At 38.5% G+C, this 25,442-nt stretch overlaps 2 protein-coding genes across 3 annotated transcripts in view; both read left to right on the forward strand.

Annotated features, from left to right (window-relative positions):
• Positions 1–3,306, forward strand: part of RIPK2 (receptor interacting serine/threonine kinase 2) — a gene marked incomplete at its 5' end in the record, with an annotated part of 20,717 nt that extends 17,411 nt beyond the window's left edge. Inside the window, 2 exons of the mRNA XM_005422880.3 lie at positions 332–511; positions 1,636–3,306. Coding sequence (XP_005422937.2) covers positions 332–511; positions 1,636–1,961 — 506 coding nt within the window. The remainder of the gene's footprint in view (positions 1–331; positions 512–1,635) is intronic.
• Positions 3,307–6,349: 3,043 nt separating this feature from the next.
• LOC102039652 (Y+L amino acid transporter 2-like) lies at positions 6,350–25,211 on the forward strand. Of its 2 annotated transcripts, none has more exons than XM_005422881.2 (10): positions 6,350–6,736; positions 13,100–13,617; positions 14,852–14,977; positions 17,633–17,777; positions 18,633–18,756; positions 19,480–19,583; positions 19,857–19,953; positions 20,999–21,148; positions 23,383–23,566; positions 24,252–25,211. In XM_005422881.2, exons 2-10 carry the CDS (start codon positions 13,116–13,118, stop codon positions 24,341–24,343), a joined length of 1,524 nt encoding a protein of 507 aa, XP_005422938.1. In that variant the 5' UTR covers positions 6,350–6,736; positions 13,100–13,115; the 3' UTR covers positions 24,344–25,211. The 2 variants fall into 2 exon arrangements, with proteins under 2 accessions (XP_005422938.1, XP_005422939.1); XM_005422882.2 differs by having other exon boundaries at positions 6,350–6,580.
• The last annotated feature ends 231 nt before the right edge of the window (positions 25,212–25,442 follow it).

Here is a 25,442-nt window from a genome sequence, read left to right on the forward strand (position 1 = left end):
ATTTTGTTCTTCTAGTCCCTACAAAAATTTTTCTCAAACAGAGCTTTTTTGTTGAAGTTCACATCTGCCAGATTTATACTCCTGATATTTCTTTAAAATAAAGCAGGACCCCAAACCATAGTCAGGCCTTGGTAAAATATGAGGGACATAAATGTATTCAGAATTTGAGTGTAAGGACTAATCTGTTGTATATGATGTAAAAGTAGTTGGTTTATGACTTCTTCTGTGAAATTGGTCTAAGTAGTCTCCGATGGGTGTATTTTATTTGTACACAGAAGTAATACAGCTTGTTCTTTTTCTTTTTTTGTCTTTTTTTTTTTTTTTTCCTAAGATGGAAATTCTGGATGTCTACACTCTCTTAGCAGCCAGAGCACAGATGAAAATCTGTCTGTAACTCAAAGTGCCAAACTCCTTGTGCATCCATACAGTGCTGGTCTCTCACCTGCCAGGGGTATTTTAGATGCCCCAAGTTGTGCATCCCACATGCTGCGGTCATCACCGATTCCTTCAGGTACAGCAAACACTGTTTGATTCCGACACCCACAATAAGTGTTCTAACATTGAATGTCTGTCTATATGAAATGGAAACTGGAACTGTTAATCACCTGCACATGAAAACAAAACATTGCAAATTAAGAGTGCAGAATTAAGTAATTCTGTCCTTGTAGACTTATATTACAAAGTAAGCAAAAACAGTGTAAAATGTGGCCAAATGCAGGTACCTGTAGCTACTAGTTTTTTTCTCTCCCCCTAATCAGATTCCTACTGCCATGGGTCTTCTTTATCCCATTCCCTCTGCTCATAGTATTTCCATTTGCTACTGCTGTTTCAGTGCTACAGTCCAGCAGAACAGGAGGAAAACTTAGCTCAAACTAAGTCACCTTGTTGCCTGTCACTTTTCACATTTTAGGCTTTCCAGTCATCCATTTAGTAATGGTGGGGCTGAGAGAAGCAGCAGCCATGTCAGCATCTCACCTGTAATGATCCTCTGTGTTAGTTAGGAGCCCACTACACTGTATTTTTATGCATCAAATAACTGTTAAAAGTTAACACAAAAGTTAACAAAAGGAAACTTTAATGAGTAGTTATTCAGATACATTTTTTGAGGGGCCACACAATAACATGCAACTTTATAAAGATCTATTGCATCATCCCTCTTCTGAAAATACAAGAATCAACACCCTTTCACTGTGTGAAACCTCACCTTGAGAAAAAATCGAGGAAACCACAGGGATGTTTTCAGTAATCTTCAATAAAAATCCCCCTGGAAAGTGAATTTACCACCTGTCTCTTTTTAGTACCAGGTCGGGTTGAACACTGGAACAGGGTGCCCATGGAGGCTGCAGAAGTACCAACACTTGGAGATGCTCAAAATTCAGCTGGACAAGGCCCTGAGCAGCCTGAGTTATCCTTGAAGTTGGCCCAGCTTTGAGCAGGCCATTACATCAGATCACTTTCTTGAGGGTCCCTTCTAACCTAAATTATTCTGTAATTCAGATAGAATAAATACTCTAACCATTAAATTTGTCAAATTGGAACATTTTAACAGGTTTTTTTCAGCTTGTTCTTTGTTCTGTAGCAATATTTGTTGACAGTTACCATCCCTTCCTTTTTTCTAATCCTTTCGAATCTCAGATTTTGTATTGGAAACCATACAAAAGAATGTAGCTCATCAATGGATCCAAAGTAAAAGAGAAGAAATTATTGATCAGATGACTGAAGCATGTTTGAATCAATCACTGGATGCTCTTCTATCAAGATTTTTACTCATGAAAGAAGATTATGAACTTATAAGCACCAAACCTACAAGGACATCAAAAGTACGACAGTTGCTTGATACTTCAGACAGCCAAGGAGAGGAATTTGCCAGAATTATAGTACAGAAGTTGAAAGATAACAAACAGCTAGGACTTCAGCCTTATCCAGATATTGTATCTAATTCTCAAAGACTGCATCTTTAAATTTATTCTTTCTTTATGAAGCCATGTGAATATTTCTTACAACATGATTCTCGTTTCTAATATGGTATTTTATTTATGTGCAGCTTTGTCTTTGCTGTGCCTTTGTAAGAGTGTCAGAAATGACCCTGAGTTCTTCTAGCCTGCATTTGGTCAGTAACCAATTAATAATTTGGAGTGTAATCATAAAAACAAACACTTGACAGTTTCTGATTTTGTAAAAAGTATTTTGTTTATACATGACAAAAACATTAAAGGTTCACCATTTTACATATCTGGTGTTTATACACATCCTTTCCTTTCACCTCACAGGATTGAGACACCTAATCTTAACATGGCATGTTTGTTTTTCTCATTCCATCTGCTCTTTCTCACAGAGGAGGGAAAAAGAAATCTAGGTGCTCTTTTCCAGGGCTGTTCTGCTGTGTGTATAATAAACTTCCTTCCTTAAGCCATGCTGGTGTGCATACAGGAGAGGGGTGGTAGGTGGGAGGAAGTTTATATTGCATTTTTGCAGGACTTTTTATTGTTTTGTTTTTGGCTTTTTTTCCCATTTTGTTCCCAGAGCAAGTGCCTCAGACCACAGCATAAGAAGAATTTTAGTCCAAAGAGGAGCCCAAAGGGATGTTGTGCTTGTCATCTTTGTTCTGCTCAGAAGTGATATAGGAGAAAGGCTGCAGCTATAGCATTTTGCATTGTTTGGTTATAACCACTTCAGCTGTTCTTGAAATCATAGTCGGATGAGATCCAGGAAGAACTTACATAAGGGCATCCTCACTTAATACCTAACATTTCCTTGGTCACCTGCCTTGCCTTTGTCACCTGCCATCTTACCACCCCTTACCTTTGTCATCTGCTATAAATACTTCTCATGTCATGTTGCTAGATCAAACTTCTAACTCAATTTTACTTTTGGTATTTACATGATGAGCTACATAAGTAGTTGGGTCTGTACAGAGATCAATCATGTCCTGCTCTGCCATGCTGGAAGTAATGTGCAGCGGCCTCTTCTGCTATCACCTGCCTTAACCTTCCCCAGATCACATCTCTGCTGTCCTTTTTGTCTGAAGGATGTTGAGGCACAGGTGGGGCCACCTGAGGAAAAGGTATGTGGTATTTTTTCAGTTACTTTCACAAGACCTTAGTGACTTTTATCTAGATGACTTCCAAACTAGTAAAAAATTACTTGTTTTAATTTGTCAGAACACAGCGCAGGCAGATTATTTTTGCAAGCGCTATAAATAATTACAGTTTCTGCTCAGGCTATTTAAAATTTGGGAAAATCCAAACTCCACATACAAGAATGGTGAAATATACCTAAATTACTGTATAAAAAGTAGCAGATAAATGAAAAATCCTAAGTGATGGTTGTTTCAAAACCTATGGAGATGTGAGACCTGCCCCATTTCAATGATTCAAGTTTCAATGTCATTACTGGTTGCCAACAGCTTACTTTTTTCAATATCTTTATGATTTTATGAACTGAATCACAAGAATACAATGTATAGTTTATTGGATAGGAGCGGTTTAAAATTGTTTTTAATAAAGTTTTTGACATAAACTGGCTATTTGCCTTTTATCCCACTTCCCTCTGGAAGCTGAAAAATTCAAGTTAGCCCTGATTTCAGCAATCTATGGTGCAATGAATGGCTGTGCTTTTCCCAGAGTAGACCTAATGATGTCTAGCAGGGAGAAGTCTAAGGAAAGCTGGTGCAAGAGCTGTGTTTCACTGCACATCACATTTAACTACATTGTTCAATATTATTCGTCCTTAAAATAATATTTGTGTCTTGCAAGGTGGCGAGTAACATTTCTTCAATGTGTGTCCAAAATTGTTCATGTATTAGGAACTTTCCTGAGGACCCACTGTAAGACAGCTATGTCAAGGAAAAGAGCATCCTGCAGCTTTCAAAGTCTCCCTGCTGACTCCTGCCTGTCAGTACAGAACTAGTTTGGTTTCCCTTAATTACAATTAAATGTGGCCCTATGGAGTCACCTTCAGGAATGGTGCTGTCACACTGCTGCAATCGCTATGGGCTGCTCCTCTGTGTGTGCCGTCACCATGAGGTGGCACAGCTGCAGAAAAGTAATTTTCCACCCCCAGCTCTGAATATGCCCATGTATCTAAGGCCATGAGCATTCCAGCCAAAGCCCAGCCCTCCAAGGAAACCCTGAGGCTATTCAGTATAAAAACTCAGGCCAATTTCCCTCCTCTTTCCTTGGACCTTGAGCCTTTCTCCATGCTGGAGTACAATCATGGAATAGTTCTGGTTAGAAGGGACTGCTAAGGGTCAGCTTGTCCAGCCCTTGCCATGGTCAGGGACATCTTCAACTGGATCAGGTTGCCCAGAGCCCTGGTTGCTCAGAGCCAGTGTCACCTTCAATGTTTCCAGGGCATCAGACACTACCACTCTGGGCAACATCAACCAGCCCTCTCCAGTGTGTGAGGCACACACAAATCTCCTTGAGTGAAAGGGAGGAGGAGGCAGCCAGAGTTGGGGCTTGAGAGATACAGACAAGGGCATAAGGAGAATGATTTGAGATCAGCATGGGGGAAGAGAGGTGGAGGTTGTGTGCTTGGCCTTAACACAGAGCAAAGGCTTTATGGAGGTGACACACATGAGAGTCAGTATGAGCCACCGTCTGACACTTCTGTTGTTTTACAGTTGTTTTAACAGTATTTTGTACATTCCTCATTTCTTCATTGCAATTTCTAACAGATTTTCCTGCTTTTTCACTCCAAGGGGAAATGCTACTGATGTTTCAGACTGACAGTAAAGGTTTTTCTCTGGGTTGTAACAGCTCGCTGAAAGCCTTTTAAAAATGTGCACGTAGAAATACCTTTTTATATGTACACAGGGGAAAATAGAAACATAGGACTACACATATTATTTAGTGTTTGTTTGCATTAGATTTTGTATGGTATTTTAGCACCTTGTCACTGAGTAGTGGCTGCTCCTTGTGTTCTGCTGCCATACCTGAAGTTAACAGGGTTGGAAGAAGTTTGTTGGTCTGTGAGCTACATTCTCTCCTGCATCAACTTCATGGCAAAGTAAGTAAAGATCTGGTTTTACCAAGATGACGCTCATGGTGGCCTTTGTTTGTCATTCAGTGTCTTGCAGCTAATGGTAGAGGTATTGGTAATGGTAGAGAGTGTTTGGCAGTGTGTTTTCAGTCAGGGTTCAGTGTAAGTGCATCTGTTGTGGATGAGAACTGGAGGGGCCCGGGCTGGCTGAGGCACAGTGGGCAGAGTTATGGAACAGGAGGAAGCAGAGGACTTGGCAGGGCATCACTGAGCTGTTTGCGGCAGCTGAGCAATGGTATGAATGAGGAGGGCTCTGGAAATGATTGAAGTAGCCTTGTTTCCAGTGCAGAGTATGAAAAGCTTTCCTGAACAGTAATGGAAGTGTGGGCAGAAAATGCCACAGGTTTAGTCAGGCAAGCATGCCTTACTTTGCTGTTCAATCAGGAAATGTGTGTTTATATGTAACTAAGACACAGAAGAATTTCTGTGAACAGTAAGTTGGTACAGGAGAAGCTTCACTGTAAACATTCTTCTCAAGTCCTGAAATACTGTAAAAATGAGTAAGAGAAACTTGTTACAAAGGCATTCACATTCACTTCTTTACATTATCCATCTTGCTAACTTAAAATGCAAGATTAAATGTAATCTTCCTTGGCAAAGGAATTATATTTTGTGTTTACAGAATAAATGCTCAGGAAAAATCCTTTTTGTGCACAGTGCATGCTTTATGATTGCTCAATGTTGATTTATGTGCTGTTCCTGTAAATCTATGGCAAACGTCCAGTAGTGTGTAACCATGAGGGTCAGACCAATAGAAATGTGGGAGACATTAACAAAGAAAATACTCTGTTTCATGTTTGAACATGCAGCTTCTACAGACTTGAAAGGAAGGGCTGAGGCTGGCTCAGGAGCAGAATAAATGGACAGTATAAAGGCGGTCTGATAGCAAAGTCCCTCAATATAACACACAATCAGAAAACCAGTTTGGTGCCCCAGATCAGAAACAGGACAAACTCAAGTTCGAATTTCAGAGTGAACGTAATTACACATTCTTAAAAAATATACATTCTGGGCTTTAGGCTATAGTTTGTGAACATTGCCCTGGCAGAAGAAAAAGAATTTAAGATGACAGAGGCCCTGATTAAGGAACATGGGGCTCAGCCTCTGTTTGTCCAACAAGGAACAACAACCCTGCAAAACAATCCCATTGCCAAAATTGCTACATTATAATGTACGTAACCACAAACTTGCAGGCAGCTGGAATTGTGCAATCTTTTCAGGCAGGCAGACTTAGAGAGCTCTCATCCTTCATAGATAAAACAACTTGAAAACTGTTTATTCAAAGAATTTGTCCTACACCTGCTTTGAATAGAGTTTAAAGAAACACAGCCATTTCTGTGTAAACATTAACTGTATAGCTGTCTCAGTCTACCACAAAAAGCATGTTTATACAAGATGTTACTTTAAATGAAGAAGCAGGAGGAGCTTTTAAAAGATTTGTGTTGTTTTTATTATTCCTTTTGGTCACGGTGGGTTACAGAATGGAATGTACAACACGATTCTATGCTCCTGCTTGTTTTCTAGTTGGGCTGCTCAGGTGTGTTGGAGGAATATCTGTGCTTGGATTCAAATATTTTACTTTCCTGTGTGGATTAGTGGCCCAGTCCGATGAAGTGCTGTTATCTGATGCTTCAGCTCTAGTGACGAGACTCTTGACCTGCTGGATCAGCTCCTTCCAGATGCCCTTTGGCACGTGAGTACATCATTCTTCATGGAAAACAAAAATCCCAGGTTAAATCTTGCATTTATTAACTTTTCACTCTGCCAAAAAAGCAGAGTTTTATTTTCTGGATGTTTACTTGTATGCTGTATACCATACTGGCTTTGCTACAGGACATCACAGGGCAACCTATTACTTCAGAAGACTAACTGAATACACTGGGTAAATAATTTCTTTCTTTGCTTATTTTTATCCTAGGGGTTTTTTTAAAGGTTATTTAATTAAAGTAAGATCCTAACACCAGATCAGTCTGTTTTGTGTCTCATGCATCATGTCATAAATTATTATAAAAGACACATCTATAATTCTGAAAATAAGAAAAATAATTGAGTTGATTAATATTTAACAATGCGTAGATTAAACTTAGAAGAAAATTTGGGGAAAAAACCCAGAAAAACATTTAGTTGTTTGAAATTAAATAATACCTATTAATTTCAGTTTACAGCTCTTTGCTAGTCTATCCCTCTGAAAGACTTTCTGATTTAGCAAGTTATGCCACCAGAATAAACATCTTTGTGTAGTGTTAGTAAAAATTACATGGAGGCTTTCTAAATCAGCAAGAAGGAATTAGACTGCTATTCATGGTTTCAGTGACATATGGATGAAGGATTCCCGCCCCCCCCCCAACTTTCCTTTTGTTTTACTTTTATCACAACTTTCTTAGGAATAGAGAGCAGCAGTTGCCTGCTTCTGCCTGCTAATGACCTCAGTTGAGGCTGTTTGGGGAAACCACATTCCAGGAGAGTCTGGGATCTTTCTTGAAAGCTCTCATTGATTTTAATATTCATGCCACTGTAATAAAAATAGCAGGTAAGTCAAGGCTAAAGTGAGAGAAGAGGCTATTCATATGGGTGTTAACTTACCTATCCTGGTAAAACAGAGGTGTTTATTTAGAGCAGCAGCCTTAGAGAGGCACTGTTCTATTCCAGCAGCCTTTCTGCTAAAGGAAGCAAGCATGTCACCTACCCTCTGGTAAGCTGCTAGCTTCTCTTTTTAATACTTTCCTTAGATTTGGGCTACAGTAGCTTTTCTCTCAAATCTCCTCTGTGATTTGTTTTGGGGTGGGAATGTAGCGCTGGGGGTGGAGCAAGTCCCTCCTGTGGGAAAGGCCATCTGTGACCCTAGTAATGCATGTGAAGCAATAATTCATTAAATGTTTTATAAACATAGAATTTGAAATCCAAAAGGAAATATGCTTGTTTCCTATTGAGTGAGAAATACTTGCTTCAGATGAGATCAAAGTGGATTTTTTGTTGCTGTTGTTTGAGTTTTTAGTATTATAATTTCTGAGAGCATTTTATTTTATGCTGTTTCCTCATACTGCATAATCTTGTTTTGTTTGCTTTCCTCATTGGGAAATGTCCAACAGTACAAGTATGAATACTCCCTTTGAGACCTGTTGATGCTCATACTCAGTAGTAGTGTTTTGAAGTTTGAACTACACATTTTTGGTCATGTTGAAAACTGCTTGCTCATCTGATTTCATGTTCCAATAGCTATTAATATAAATGTATATGTTTGGGGTTTTTTAACTTTTGGCCAATCTTGTACAGGCAGGAGAAAATTGCCCAGAATATACTTAGAGAAAATAAGAGATTGCTCATGACTTTTAGAATGGCTTTCTACATGCACATTGATTTCTAATACACACATAATTAAAATGTGCTAGATTTTAATTTTAAATGTTATTCTTAATCTCAGTAATTTTCTGACTGAAACTAGAAAATATTGGGAGTTTATCAGTTTTCTTAGCTGGTTTGACTTTTCCTGGTTCATTGGTGGACTTTCATTATTGAGAAGTTCTGCGGAGGTAGACAAAACTCACCGAAACAAAAGACCATGAAATGAGGTGTAAATCTGATGGTCAGCATGTTCCAACATCTTTCATAGGAGCTGACTTTCTAAATGCCCTCAGCTTCCAAGGGAATCTGCTGAAGGCAGCAATAATTCATCTCTGAGACCTTATTGATTTACTAATATTTCTTGAATTAAAATATGAGAATTGCTAAATGCTCTAACAAATAGAGGCACCTCAGTCCCTCTGGAAGCTGTTTGTAAGACTGCACAAGTCTGTAAGTTCCTATGGAAGTACATAAGCACTTCCCTAGCCAAGCCTTCTTGAATCATTTGGCAAAGTTGAATTACCTCCTTAAGAAGGAAGCAATCACTCATGAAATGTAGACCCCTGAAGAATGGGAAGTGTCTGAGAAAATCCTGCCCTACCAAACCAGCCCTACAGTAATTTATGGAAGAACTGTGTTTGATTTCAACTTCAGTTTTCAACTACTATCTACTTGTCCCTTCCTTCACTTTTGTGTATGACTTTTGACAGTGGCTTAAGAAACAACCTTTTGAGAATTACCTGTATGTAATTAACTTAACTTCTCAGGTGTTGGTCTCCAAGGTCCTTTCTCTTGCTGTTTGCATATACAGCTGTGAGATAAACATGAAACTGCAAAGGATTTAGGGCCATTATGGCTGTCTGGGCTCTCAAGGCATTGTGTTTCCCTAAGAGGAAAATTTCCCTCTATTTATTGAGAGAGTGCCTAAGAAAAAGGAAGACCTGAATGAAAATAGGTTCTGAAGCTGTGTAGCAGAGCTCACTTGCTGACACAAGGCAGAGGCAAGTGCTGGCAGCTGTGTCATTCAGCCTGCTGTGGCCTCTAAGGCACATTGGTTCCAGAAACCAATAGCTCTTTCTGCTTGTCCCGCTCCGTGGGACCAAGACACCAAGGACCTTCTTTAGCATCAGAAAGCTTTTATGCTTTGCTCTTCAGACTTCATACTCAAGAGTTACTAAAATGCCTGTACTGGTAATTTCACTGCCATAAACTTTTATCATCACAATACCCAACCATGTTAAAAGCGAATGCAAAGAACCTCAGCTTTTAAATTACTACATAAATTAAAACTTTCTGGTCTCAGAAAGCCACTCTGAATGCTAGAAGATTCACCATAAATATTTTTCATCTATTATAATACAGGATTTTATGACTGAAAATGGCCACCTCTGTAAGAAATCACCTTATTACAGCTCTGATGGTTGTCCCCAGTAAGCTCTCTCAGTAGCTTTTGCTGTCTCTCACTTGGATTATGTGCACCTTCAAAATGTGACCTAAATGTCCAAATGATGGAGAAGAGCTATTGAAGCATTCTTGAACATGTAGGCTTCTCAGCTGAAGCTTCTTGGCACACCAGTTCAAGGTAGAAGCAACGGTGATGGTCCCAGAAAGAGAACATGAGGGCATGAGGATGAAGTAATAGTGACAACAGTAGGAAGAACTATTGACCAGATTCAGTAGGAAAAAAATAGCAGAAGCTATAAATGAGGTAAAGAATGAGACAACAGGCACTGGGCATATCTTTGAATAGTTTTCATCATTGCCTGGAATGTAAAAGCAGTAAATTCTTTATACACTTGACAAAAAAAATTATTCTTATGCTATTATACAGGGAGATCTGTACAGGAGACTATGTCCTATATCCCATTAATTTTCTTAATAGCATGAAAACTTTGCTGAGAACAAGCATCAGTCACGACTCAGTGAATCTTGTTTATTTAAGGACATAGTCCTGAATAAAGAAATCAGTAACTGCTCCAACATTGTGATGGCACTGAATGAAATCAGTGCTAGAAATATTACTGTTGTCTTGGTCCTTGGAGAAGGACAGGCAGAAGCTGTTGAAAAAATTTTGTCCAAAAATTTCTAGTTTCAGATTATATAAATTAATTAAAGTGAAGTTGCACATCTTGGTTATGGAAACTGAATCTCTTACCCTTTGGTTCTCAGGCCATACCTATTTGTGGACTTATTTGAGGGACTGGGTAAAAGTTCTGCTAATGTGACATGTCTCAAAGTACTGAATTTTGAACTGTTTCTTCTAACTGTTTTTCTTTCATAATGCTTTAATCAGCAGTCACTTATTTATGGAAGAAATACTTCCCTACACAGCTCCGGCTACACATTTTTAGAAATTGAAAATAAACTTCTGGTAGCACAAGAGATAAGAGAAAAATATGCAAAACATTTTTTTACTTAAGAATATAATTTAAACTTTACCTTAGTGCTGTCATGACCGCTGCAGATTGAAAAGTGCTACTAGAGTTCAGTAGCATTGCCAGTTTAAATGATCAAATTTCCTTTAGCTAGCAGGCCCTCTGTACTAGACATCCAAGTTCAGGTTTGATACCATGTACACAAGTTACCCATACCTACCAATTACTTGATGTATTCTTTTTTACAGGAAAATAACTGTATCTTACTGATCAATGAGACTTCATTTCAGGAAAAGTGATAGCCCCTGGGTTTGATCACTGCTTGCATAGCTCCACATTAACATCACCTGGGTAACAACTGCATTTTAAATTCCCACACCCTTTGAGCTGTGCTGACTGAAATAGTTGTGCATTTCAGCTCACAGCCAGAGCTCACATTTAAAAATCTGAAAAAAAAAATAAAAATCATACATCAAGCATAAGAAGCATACAGTCATTTTAAACCAGCTATGCTAGAAAAGGACTATTAATACAGAATTATGTCCAGATTTTTAGCATGTTACTATCATGATGAACTCTCCAAACAGCTGCCATCATGGGAGAGGTTTCTGCTGATATTTTATGTAGCCATCAAGAACAGAAATGGAGACAGGAGGTTCTGAAAGTATTGGCCTGTATTTTGGGGTGGGGAGGGTGACTTTTTCTTCCTTTCTGTCACACAGAAGGAAACAGGTGAAGCTCATCAGGAATTCAAGGGAAGATATATGAATGGTGTGTTGGATGCATGAAATTTCTCCCTGCAAAACAGGATGATGTTTTTTATTCATAGAGGGATGATGTGTAACAGGAGTCACTTGTGTGTGTGAGGAGGAGGCCAAAAAGACAAAAGGGAGACTACAGTCATGCTTGGACACTTTTGGCAAGAGTTAATATTTAAGTTTATACCAGTGTTCCCACAGTGTTCCTGTGGTTAGAGGAAGTGCCATTGGGATGAGAAAAGCATTTAATCTTTAAAGAGAGTTTGGCATCTTTTAATTTTTAGTACTCATTGGGCCTTGTTCGCTATTTGATCAATTAGGGAAGTGAGTTGCATCAAAAAAGCTGGGAAGGAAGACATAGAATTATAACATATTCAGGGTTGCTAAACCAGCCATACTTTACAAGGAAAGTAAACTTTTCAGGAAGTTTGGGGAGGGCAGATTGTTTTAAACTGGCCATTGACCCACGTTTAACAACACAAGTTTATGAATCATGTGTAATGTGTAAATGTAATGTGTAAACATTTGTAATCAAATGGGTTTTGTTTTGCCAGTGTTGAATGGATGAGCTTTGTTCTACTCAGGGAACTTGGATCTAGATCATAGGATTTTAAGGAAATTATCTTCAGAAGTGCTTTAGAGTGTGCGTGGAGGGGAGAAGGGAAAGAGAAACAAATGTCTTTTGAGACAGATACCAAAAAGTAGCCATTGGTCTAAGCCCCCTTATACATAAGCAAGACCCAAGAACTGAGGCAGTCACTGCAGTCCTGGGTTCCTCAGCCCCAGAGCTGTGCACAAGGCAGACTGATCCATGGAGCTGTGCAGTCAGGTCCTGCTTCCCAGCTCCCAGCACACTGGATCTTGTCCTGTGAGCACCAGAGGGAGATGCTTTTACAGGCATGTTTTGTTGGACTCTCTTAAGCAGAAGCATTCCAGGGACAGAGTGTTCCAGGCTCAATCCCTCTGAATGTTAGTGGCTTCTCCTGAGTTAAGTGAGGTTAATAGCTAACTAAGCTGCATTATTCACTGCAGCAGTAAAAGTTTTTTTACCCTCATATTAACATTTATTTTGTGAGATTAGATGTTTTGAGGCTCTTTTTTTGTCTTTTCTCTGGTGTTCTCCAGCAGAACAGTTTTCAAGTGAATGTCATTTGATAAAACATATAATAATGAAATTAAAATTCTTTCTGAGATAAGAACAAATTTTAGGAAGAGGTATTCTTGTAGAAGATACTCCAGCTGAATTAGAACGTGTTTCCCGGGATACAGTGTCTCCTCCTTCCTTAAAATATTTTCAATAACATAACATAGAATTAAAATTCAAGACAGATAATAATAGTGAACTGAGAGTTAACAAAAGCTTCAGAATCCATAACCAGACAGTGGCCTCGTATTTATGCATTGAAAAGGTATGTAACTGTGAAAGTTAAAAAACTTCACTAGTATGCTGTTCCTGAACTGCAAGATAAAATCAGGCAAAATAGTTGTTCTTTGTATCATTTATGCCTTGTATGTTAATTATCTTATCCACGTCTCTGATGCCACATGCATTACTAAAATGTTCTCTCCTCTTGTTCTCAGGTAACGTGATTTGAAGATGCCAACCCCTTGGCAAAAATGCTGCAATAAAAAGTCCAGAACTGAGAATGCAAAAGCTGAAATGGACAATATGGCAGAGACAAGTGAAAAAATGCAGATGAAAAAAGAAATCACACTACTAAATGGAATTTCTTTAATTGTAGGGAACATGATTGGCTCTGGCATATTTGTGTCACCCCGAGGTGTTTTAATGTATAGTGCTTCCTATGGACTCTCACTGATCATCTGGGCACTTGGTGGGATTTTTTCCCTGTTTGGAGCTTTGTGTTACGTTGAACTGGGAACATCTATCATAAAATCTGGAGGCAGTTATGCCTATATTCTGGAGGCATTTGGGGCCTTTGTGGCCTTCATCAGACTCTGGTCTTCCTTGCTAATTATTGAACCAACAACTCAGGCAGTGATAGCAATCACATTTGCTAACTATATTGTTCAGCCAATTTTTCCCCACTGTGAGCCGCCGTATGACGCAGTCAGGTTGATTGCAGCTGCATGTGTATGTAAGTAGTGATTGCCAGAAGTTAAGAACTGCAATTATACATGGTTAGAGAAGGTTTTTCTAAATTTCTATTTCTTTACATTCTGTGAAAATAATTATTACCTATCAAAAGCATGTTCTTAAGAATTAATAATCTTTTATTCATATGTATTGTGTTTTGAGCTGGTATTACTAGAGAGGAGAGGAGAATTACAACAATTTGGCAGGGAGAAATTTTGACTGCTGATTAAAGGTACATGTATGTCTATGGGTTCACTGGCCTAACTGGCTAATAGGACACTGTCATATGCACAGATTAATTTATGAAAATGAAGGCAAGAAGTTCTTTGAGCATGTGTGGTTGTATGCTAGTGCCCTTACTATATAGAATGATTTCTAAATTATTTTCATTTTGAGAATTACAAAACCCTTTTTCTTCCTTTCAAAACTGAAGTATAGATTATAGGCAGGTCAAGGAAACAGAAGGAAAGACCAACAAGACTTCTAGATAAGAAAAATCCCACTTTGATCTATGCTTGAGAGCACTCTAGGTGACCATGCCACATTTACACATTTTCTGCTCTCTTCTCCAGCAGCTAGGCTTCATACCTGGTACCAAAGCACACCATCACCTTTCCTCATCTATCTCTGTTTTGAATCATGGGATGGCAAGAGGGAGAAGTTGTCTGTGTTGCCCTGTGTGTGCTAGAGTGAGAGCAGATAGGCACATGGCTCAGCCCCTGGCTGGACCTGCTGCCAGCTGAGGGACAAGCCTGACTGCAGAGAGTTTGGGGAAAGGAGGAAACTTCTAAACCATGAGCACAGAGTAATAGCATGCTGGCCTGGCTCAATGCAGTATCTTCTCACAGCATGCAAACTATGTTTGTGCAGAAGTTGTCCAAGCATGAAGAAACTTTTGATATACAGGATATAAAGAAATACTATCATTTCCATGTAAATAGCTCTTGTTGAGTTTAATAAAATTTAAATATTATTTAAAAGGAGAAGGAGCTAGTCCTAAAGTTCAAAAATTGATGTGTTTTGTCTTACCCACTGTCATGAAAACAGAAAACCATTGTGTAAATTTTAAACCAGGTATTTCATTTTACTAAATCTGAGTGGTCCTGAAGTGGTGAAATTTGATTCAGTTTTACTCCTTGAAAGAGAAGTGGTATCTGGATAGACAAGTTTGAAATATGACTGAAGTGATGTTAAACATCCAGTGCTCCTTTCATGCATATTCTATTTCTCTGCAGGTTCCTTAACATTTATTAACTGTGTTAATGTAAAGTGGGGTACCCGTGTACAAGATATTTTCACGTATGCCAAAGTCATGGCTCTAATCTTGGTGATATCTGTTGGCCTTTACAAAATTGGCAAAGGTAAGAATCATTTTAATTTACTTAAATTTCATTAAATTAATCGTATATGATGATTTCAAAATCCAAGTAGGGAGATCTTTAACACTTATATATGAAGTGTCTTTTATTCTGGAAAAAAAAAGTCTGCCATAGGAAGAACAGATGTATTTTATGGCTTGTTAAGCAACAGGGGGTTAATTATTCAGGCCAAGTCCTGTGCTGCTTGGTCTGAATAGCAAATAGCAGCTGAATTAACATCATTTTACTGCTGACTAGTTAAAGTCAGCCTCGCTGTCTGACTCATGCATTACTACCTGTCCTGTAACAGTACAGGGAAACAGAATTTGCACTGGTGCTCACAGTTCCCCCCACTACCATTCTCAGCCCACTGGCACCACCCCCCAGCCACAGCACCCTGCCCAGAAGAGAACCAGAGAGGGTAAATCATAGGTGGGATTTGTGGGAGGGCATCTTTGTTTCTAGAAACAGGAGAAGACTGCAACAGTGCAGTTCTGTGAATCACTGTGGCATGGTGTTACTGTAAGGCATCACAGGGCAGATGAGCCACCTCCTATCAGCAGTAACTGGACTGAACTGAACACACTGCAAAGCTGGAGAACAGTTTATTCTGGTGCTACCTTGGAGCTTTGCATATAGCAATAGATTTGATTTTATTAATTTGGGCCTCTGGTACAGTGAATTCTCCTCCAGTTCTAGCTCTACTGCTTAGATTACTAAGGTTCTTACATTTTCATTTCTTTGAAATTCTCAATTTCACTTTCTTTGAAATTGCATAGCCTTTATCTTTATTCCATTGAAATAAAGGTGGTTTTCCCTCTCCAGTTTAGGAATTTTCTTTTTCTCCTGCTAAATTAGCTTATAAAACCTAACAAGCATGCTTTCTTTTCCATTTCTGTTTGCTGGCCTCCTCCTTTCCTTGGCTGCAGTTGCATCAGGTGTTACACCATTAAAGCCACATTAGACTCTAGGAAAGCTTTCTTGTTTAGCCATTACCTCTGCATGTCAGTTGTGACCAGCTGGTTGAAGTCTAAAGGAACCTGGACAACCAAACCCAGCCCTAAGGGCAGAGAGGTGAAGATTCAGAGAAGAAGCATTGCTTAAGGGTCACAGTTGCAGGAAGGATTAGTTCCCCTCATAAAACTGCTGCAGTTTGGCAAAAGTGTGATTCTGTGATGTCACCTCTGTAGCAGCACCACCCCTGCTTTCAAATTGCCTCCTTCAAAATTGCCTCCCCTCCTGCTCACTGGTGTGCTGCTGGGTGCAGGGGCTGCTCCCTCTGGTCCTACATACTGCCCATTTTGTTTCCTCTGCATTGCTCTGTGGGCTCAGGGAGGGTTGAAGCATAGAGGGAACATTATGGTGAGGCACACGAAGTGCTGAGAGCTTTTACTGGTAGTAAAGGTCTCATCTCTGCTTTGTTTAAGCAGAACTGAGCATTTAAATACGGGAAAGACTGAGACGAGGAATGATGTAGATTTCTGGAGGAAGCTGTGGTCAGGTCAATGACCCTTTTCAACTCAGCAGCTGTTTTAATGCATAGAACAGTTATGATGTTTTAGCCCTTGACACATTCTTTCTGATGTGCTTGGATACACTTCTTGAGTTAAAGGACTGTAAATATATCTGATTTTGAATATGAGCTGTCTTTACCCAAAAAAAAAAAAAAAAAAAAAAAAAAATTTCTTGAACATTTTGGATTTTTTTTCTTTTACCTTCCAACCATTTTCTTTTCCAAAGTATGTGTACATCTCATAGTTTCTCTTCTTTGGTTCAAACACTCTCCAGCTCTTCGATGACTGAATTGCATTTGTAGTATCTAAAAACTCCTTCGTTGAATCAGTGCTTTCATTTTACAAAAAAAAGACTACAAAAAGACATTACTTCCTTTCCTAATTGAGGTTTCAGCATATTTCTGTCTTCTCCTGATACTTAACCCACTTCCATTTTCATTAGATAATAGACTTTCCTTCTGCAATCTCAGTAAGGCCTTTCTTTCCCTTTCCAGCACGGCAGTGAAAGCTTGTGCAGTTTCACTAACATTTGGCCTATTTTGCAGCACTCTGCAGGTTGTCTTCTCAACCAATGGAGCTTAACTAAACCAGAATTTTGAAAGGAAAAATTTTTAATTTCATCCCTTAATTTTGGGGAAGCCCCTTGTGGGTCAGAGCACCACACTGAAAACTAAAGGAGGTCCCCCTCTAGTGGCTACTAATTCATCTGGGGAAAATAAAAGCACGGCTGTTAGGAAGAAATATGAGACAGATTCAGGAACTGAAACCGCGTTTGCCAAGCGCCTCATCCTGGCTGACAGGGTGCTGCATGCCCTCGGTATGGCTCCCTCCTTCGCTAGGGTCAACAGTAACGTCAGGAGGGGACTCAGTGAATTCTGGTAGAATTACAAAAGTCACATCCAAATAACAAACGTGTGAAAATGTTCTGTTTTCTCCCTGTGCAAGTGTAGCTGTCTGAACATCTGGTTGAAACTCTCTTGATTGTTAATTAAAAATGTAAGTTGTGCAGTTTTAGATACAGTAATGAAACCTGGATACAGTGGGGTGTTATTTCCTTTTGGTTAGCTGGCACTTGAGGTGTAGTGCCCTTCTAAGTTGCAATCCTTGAAATGTAACAGTCAATTGGCACCTGCCATTTGTACAGGGGAAACTGAAAACCTGAGAGCTCCGTTTGAGGGCTCAGCAACAAACCCAGGGATGATTGCCCTGGCTTTCTACTCTGCCCTCTTCTCCTACTCAGGATGGGACACGCTCAACTATGTCACCGAGGAAATGCAGAATCCTGAGAGGTAAACACAGGCTTTCCCTTTGAACCACTGACAGGTGATGGCAGGACAAGCCACTCTGTTTCTGATTAGTCAAATTATTTTCTCTTCTCTTCAAATGAAGGAGCAATTAGGAGAACTCTTCCTGATTATAGTGCTCATTTATCAGTTACATCACACTAATGAATCATTTACCTGTATATGTGTATTTTACATCTTCCTCTTCAGACTACAATTTTTAAAGAAGAAGAACAAATCCCTGCTGGAAGCAAGGATAAGCAAAGGTGCATCTGGCCCTCTAAAATTTCCTGCATCTCTTCAGTTAGGCAGAATTATTTTTCCAAGACATTTTTTGCCACCAGTAGAGTAAGACTGTGTCAGATTTGTGGCTTTTATGATGTGATCTTCAGCATTATTGTTTATGGGCAAATATCATCTCCCCCCCTTCTGTAGGGATGTCAGCCCTGTAGGAGTTGGCTTGAGTCAGCCACTCAAGCTGATATAATCCATCTTGTCTTGAGACATGCATAGGTTATGAGTCAGGGAAAAAATGCCACAATCAAGAAAATACCTAAGTCTGCACTTAAATCTCATTGTTTCAGAGCTCTCTTACATTGCTGCATATAACAGACAGTGTATTAAATTTACATGTATGAATGTTTTAAGGGTTTTTTTTTTAAACTTGTGACAGACACACAAACAACAAACTAAGCTTTTTATGGCATTGTTTCACACATGGCTGTGTGTTGTTTTGTAACGCCATGATTCAAAATGATGGATTACAAGACGTGATGGAGGTATCCATTCTGGGAACAATCTTCTATTTAATTATTTCTGTTTTAAATAACATGGAATAATTTTTCCATTTTCCTTTTGCAGGAACTTACCTCTTTCTATTGCAATTTCAATGCCTATTGTAGCTATTATTTACTTATTGACTAATATAGCATACTATGTAGTATTGGACATGTCAGCTCTCCTCACAAGTGATGCAGTGGCTGTGGTAAGTTGTGGAACATAACTCAAACAAAAGACACTACAGGAATATTTCAGGTAGCATGATTGGCAAACAGCTGAAATAGTATCATGTTGAAGGCTGCTTAAAACATTTTTTTCATGTAACAATACCAGTATATTAGAAAGGGCATATCAAGAATATATCCAATAAATATGCTCTTGAAAAATTGTCTTTTATACTCTGTAAATCCTGCTCTTAACACTACATCATAGGAAAGATGATTTTGCCAGGACCAAGCAGCTATAGAAAGTTTGGGTTGTTGGAGAACCAGTATTTTTTTGTTATCATTCTAATGTACAGTATGTAATGTTTAATGCTGCACAACCACAGCAATATTTTCAGTGCAGAAGTGTGCACTGAAATGTTTTTTAAAACCTTATCAATATTTTATACAGAAATAAAATAATAATTCATGGATTACTACAGCTGCGATTTGTCAGAATACTTTAAAGCAAATACATCATCCTCTTTTCCATCACTGAATTAATCTAGGCTTAGATTTTTTTTAATATTTTTAATGTATCTGCCAATTTTATTTTGATGCTGATCAGCTTTTCCAAATTCTACTTTCCAAAGTCATTATTGGGTGTCATCAAAAAGCATGGGCTATGACACTACATTTGGGATAATGTGTTTTCATGAGAGTTTCTCAGAATTATCCATATGCCTAACATAGTGAGCCTCACCATTATTTTTTTTCTGTTACAGACATTTGCAGGTGAAACCCTTAGTCATGCCAAGTGGATAATTCCTATAGCAGTGGCCATGTCTTGCTATAGTGGCTTAAACTCATCAATTATTGCAGCATCTCGGTATGGAATAGAAGATTTATTTTAAATAATTGAAGAGGAACCTATAATCTGCATTCTTTACTAGTTTGGTAATTTTTGCCATGTCAAGTCATACATTTATGATGGAGGTATTGTTACAATCAGATGTCTTCTCATGATTAGCACCATTTGATAAACTAAAGCCACTTAAGAAGAGAACAGCACTTACAACAGAGTAATAAAAGAATTGTTTCTTTGGTTTGTCAGGAAGCAAAAAGCTCTTCCTATGGTTGAGTTTCCTTAGTCTTTTTTTAGGCTTTTCTATGTTGGAGCCAGGGAAGGACACCTCCCTGTCAGTCTGAGCTTGATTCACGTGAAGTGCTTCACACCGGTCCCTGCTCTCCTGTTCAACGTAAGTGACACCCCAGCCTCGTGCCTGGCTGGGCTGTTGGGGTTTGCACCTCGGGTAAAACATCTCTGCTCTGCCCTGGACTTCTCACAGACTTCTCCTGCCCTGGAGACATCTTCTGCATATGCCCACAACTTTTAAACTCATTGAGGGGGTGGGAGTGGTGTTATTTTGTGTTGATAGAGGGTTTTTTCCAGTGGAAATAGAATGCCTTGATTCGTTCATATGCTCTCCAAACAATAATACTAAGAAGTACAATAGCATTGCTGAGAAAACAGAGAATGGCTAAAGATGCAATGGTATAGACAAGAGTTGTTTATGTCTCTTATGTGAGCTTTTAAAGTGTCACTGGAGCAGAATATGCCAGGTACATCTCTTCGACCCTGCTGTAGGCTGATGTTCTACAGCTGTAGTTATAACAGGAGTGACAAAGCTCTTAAAATTAAATTTCTACCATTGGATGCCTATAACCCCGTTGACTTTTTTTCTGTTGCCACTATACAAATGATATCTTGTGTTATAGAATTACTGGAAATTATTTTCATAAATAATCGTTGTATTTGAGCATGCATTTTATTTGGTGTCTGCCATTGCCCTGTGTTACATATCATTTATGAATAGATTATCGTAGTCATCCTGCTTAACATCAAATAATTTACTAAAAATTATAATCTCATTATAAAGACTCTTCTCACAGGGACTCTGTTTGAAAGTTGATTTATACTCTCTCAGTATACCACCATTCACATTTTTCATGTGGAAAGGGGAAGTTTTTCTGCTCATCTGTTAAAATAGACATTGAATTCCTGGTGGTTTAGGTCTTTCTCTGCAGGCAGTATAGCACACCTGCAGGGCACAGAATTTACTCTAATGGTCTCAGTTTATGAGTGGACTTAAATATAAAGCTAAGCTTTATATTTATATTAAAAAGCTAAGCTTTTTTATATTTATACCTAAGCTCATATAAATAGGTTGAAACAGGTCAGTTTATAATTTCACTCTGTCCTTATTTTCATGTTAAAAAGTCTTTGTTTTTTATTGTTTCTAGGGCTTAATGACTTTGCTTTATCTCCTTGTGGAAGATGTTTTCCTCCTTATTAATTATTACTGCTTCAACTACTGGCTCTTTGTGGGTCTATCTATTGCAGGACTAATCTATCTGAGATATACTCAGCCACATAGACCACGACCTGTTAAAGTAAGTAAAAAAGTCAGGAAGAAAGCTCTAAAAGCCAGCTAATGCATGTGTTTATATGACCTTTAATATCACAACCATAACAGTACCAGTTATAGATTATTCATTAGCCATAGAAATTCTTTCAAAATACAAGATGAAGGAGCAAAACCCATTAAGAGTCCACAAGAACATCTGTTTTGGTAGTTTTGCTGTGAGATTGAAATGATATACACCATTTATTCTTCTTTCATTCAGACTTATTATAATTTTTGTTTCAAAACAAATAAGGAATAAATAAATGTCTGAGGTTTTTAGCCTATCCTGGGAGAACAGCAGACCCAGTAGAGCTGGTGATGGAAGCTCCAGAGAGGTTAACACTCTGATCAAGCCTACATGATTTAACAAACACAGTAAAATCCATCCAAAGCCCATAAATATCCACAATTCTGCCCACACAGAAGTTAGCCTAAATTATCAAATATATTTTGAATGTTCCCTCCCTTTGGGTAGTGGTTATAGAGAGTAAAGTGCAAGTTTAATGATTGACTTAGAAGAGCATTTGACTATCAGTTAGGCAAGGGTGACTGCACAGAAACAAAGTGTTCCTAAAACCTGTTTCTAGTTTTAATCCGGTGATTGTCCAGGAAGCAAGGATGGAAACACACAGCAGGCACACAAAACCATGCACTGGCTCCTGTTTGTTGGCTCCATGACCTGCATTTTGGCTCTGCAGTGATGCAGTAAAAATCAAGATAATTACAAATTAACACCCCCCAAATATTTCTTCTTTGCCAATCTCTCTTCCTAAACTCCTGCATCATTTTTACAAACATATTTTCTTTCCATTTAAGTGTCACATCCTAATTAATTTTTAAAACGTTTGAACAAAGGCATAAAATATTCTAAGCACCTCCTGCTAGAAGTCTTCCTAATTTTAACAGCAGATTAAATTTTCCTGAAGCATGTTCACACTCAATTTCCAAACTTTCCCACAAAATATGAGGAAGATTAAAGATTAAGTCTTGCCTTATTGGCAGTTTTGCCTCTGATTCTACTAAGGATCACAGTCAGATTTTACACAAAGACTGTTTAATTCCTGTCAGCATTTGCCAGCTTAGTCAACGCCACAACTACACATACACCATTTCCTTTTCTGAAATGTAGCAGTTGGTATTCATCAACTTACATTTTTAACCTTTATAAGGAAAAAAAAAGTATTTATAACAGTAAACTCTCACCAATTTCAGCTGGAATTCAAATGTCAACTCCTGGACCCTTGAGAAGGCTCACTACTAGAGACAGGAAAAATAAAAAGTGAAAAATAAATTCATAAAGAAGTTTTTGAAACTTTCATAGAATCATAAAAGGTCAAGGTTTGGAAGGGACCTTAAAGATCACCTAGACATAACCATCCCTGCCACAGGCAGGGACAATTTCCACCAGACCAGGTTGCTCAAGGATTTATCCAACCTAGCCTTGAACTACTGCCAGAGTTGGGATATCCACAACCTCCCTGGGCAACCTCTACCAGTGTCTCACCTCTTTCACAGTGGAGAATTTCTTCCTAATACCTAACCTACATTTCTCCTCTTTCAGTTTGTACCCATTATTCCTTATCCTATCATTACAGTTCCTGATGAAGAATCCCCCTCCAGCTTCCCTGTAGGCCCCCTTTAGACACTGGAAGGTTGCTGTGAGGTGTCCATGCAACCTTTTCTTCTCTTGGCTGAACAGCCGCAACTTTCTCAGCCTGCTGTCGTAGGGAAGGTGCTCCAGTCTTCTTATCAGCTTCACAGCCCAACTTCCCTTATTTGTCATACGATATTTGTTAAGTGTCCACAAAAAGGGTTGTAAATCAGTCCTTTAGTTCTACAACATCAAGAATGTAATTGAAGGTCTAGAGAGGCAGTTCCCAACCAAAAATACACGTAACAGTTCTTAACTGAAGTTGGAGAGAAAGCTACCCATTACTTAAAGTACTTCTTTCAAAGGTTGATCTTTTACTAATTGTAAAGGAACTGAGTTTATGCAGGCCTGAAAAAAAATGAAATAGATGCTCACATGTGTACCAAATAAGAGATTCTCAGCAGTGTACACAGAAGTTAATAAATTATGCTGACTGTAAGCAGTCAAAAAGATTCAGTACATACTTTTATTATTGACATGTCTAACTTGAATCTGCAAAGCCTGAATTTTTGCAATTGAGTGTTTACTGCATCTTTAGTAATTGCTGTATTTTTCTTTTGTCTTCACAGCTTAGCCTCTTCTTCCCTATAGTATATTGTTTGTGTTCCCTATTCCTGATTATAGTGCCTCTCTACAGTGACACAATCAATTCCCTTATTGGTGTTGGTATTGCCCTCTCAGGCATTCCTGCATATTATTTGGGAGTCTATCTGCCAGTTGAAAAACGACCTAAATGTCTACTTTGGCTCTCTGGTAAGCAACATCATGTCCCAGTCACCATGTCAAAACTTTGGTCAGAAGAAGAAAAGAATAATTTTTCCTAAAATCCTTATTTATATGAAGCTTGGCTATGCTTTGGTATGTGGCATGTCTGAGATCATCTGCTTTATCACATGGTCCTGAAAACAAAACCATGCTTACTTGTACAAAACAGTCCAATATGTAGGTGTCATAACTATGTTGGCTCAATAAAAGCCACGTAGGATTGTGAATACTAAACCTAATATTTTTAATACCCTGAAAGGCAGAAATACCAGAACATCTTTACTTCACTTTCCATCCAAGAATGGAACAATCCAAATCAGAGGAGTGCGCAGATTTTCAAAAACAATGAAATAATTAATTATTGGCTTGAAGGGTAGTTACCAGTCCTCAAATTCAGGCAGTCTTGAAAAGCAAATCTTTAATATTTTTATTTCTTATACTTTGAATTCAGCTATCAATTCAATGAAAATGTTGATGAAAACCTGATTAAACAGGAATTTCAGTTTAATAATTGGCTTCTTTTGCTTTTAGCTATTTATAACTTATGCCTAATTTTATCGATTAAGGTGTTTCAAGATTTTTCTAATATCTGTATAGTGTTTTCAAATCCTCAAAATCCAGATGTATGTCTAAGATATATTTAAATTTCTGTCACACATTTTTGCCAGTACAGCTACAACAACGAAGTATGTTCAGATGCTCTTCTACTGCGCTCTGTCAGACCTGGACATAGACGTGGAACCCACAGCAGCTAAGAGTAAATAGAGTTGCCTCGACATTGAGAATTGTGCCTTGACATCTCCTATCTGGAACAATTTTCATCATCTGAACTTCTTCCCGTATGTTCAGTCATACTAGAGTACCAACCACTGTACTGTGCATCAGTCTGATGTCAGTTAAGTTGTGATGGTTTTATAAAACACTCTGTTTTCCAGGATTTCTTTTTAAAATTCTGTTTGTTAATATTGAGTTATCATGTAACATGTTGAAACTATAAAGCACTTTGTTGGAAAGGATGAAAGTTTGACAAGAAAGTTTCCCAGATATGTATGCTTGCCAGGAGGCTCTTTGAATGTAGAATCTGAGAATGAAATAGAGATGGAAGCAAGTTTTGATATAGAAGAATAATAGATGTCTAAATTGACAACTGCTGAGCCAGTCGTTACTGGGCAACTAAGAAAGCAAAGGTTAAGTCGAGCTGGAAGGGTGTTTTGTGACTAGAGCAAAGGATATGTTGACCACAAACAAAAATATATGTTTACCAAGCAGAAATAGGTCTTAGGAAAAGCAGAAAGATACCATAAGCAAACAAGCATGCCAATGTGGCAAGTCGAAAAAAGGTCTAAGAATTTTCCGCTGTAAGAAAAACTGAAAAACAACTGTAAGTTTAAACTGTAACATATTAACTCATGTGATTGGATAGTATTGACCGTAATATGGCAATGATAGTAGTTATGATAGGCTATAGGTAATAGTAAAGATATTGATTGGTTATGTATTAAGATGCTCAGCAAAGAAAAATATATAATGCAATGTAACCAAAACTAAAGGGTCTTCAGGCTTGTCTGTAACTGAAACTGACCACTGTAGGCATGGCTCTGTCACCCACAAACCAAGACTGCTTTAAAACCTTGTATACAATAAACAGCATTTTGAAGAGCTGCCTGGAGTCCTGCATCTCTCGTCTCAGACTCTTACTAATGGTGCCCACATTTTAGTAGGCAAACTCAGACTTTTAGCAGTAAGAGACCTCCTGGTGAACTCAGAAGGAAGAGCCCACAAGGAGGAACAGGCACCTGAAAGGAAGGTGACCGGAGGCCAGACAGGTGTTGGTGCTGGACAGTATCTGCATTGGAGCTCAATG

Source organism: Geospiza fortis, unplaced genomic scaffold, assembly GCF_000277835.1.
Source record: "Geospiza fortis unplaced genomic scaffold, GeoFor_1.0 scaffold7, whole genome shotgun sequence".
Taxonomy (NCBI): domain Eukaryota; kingdom Metazoa; phylum Chordata; class Aves; order Passeriformes; family Thraupidae; genus Geospiza; species Geospiza fortis.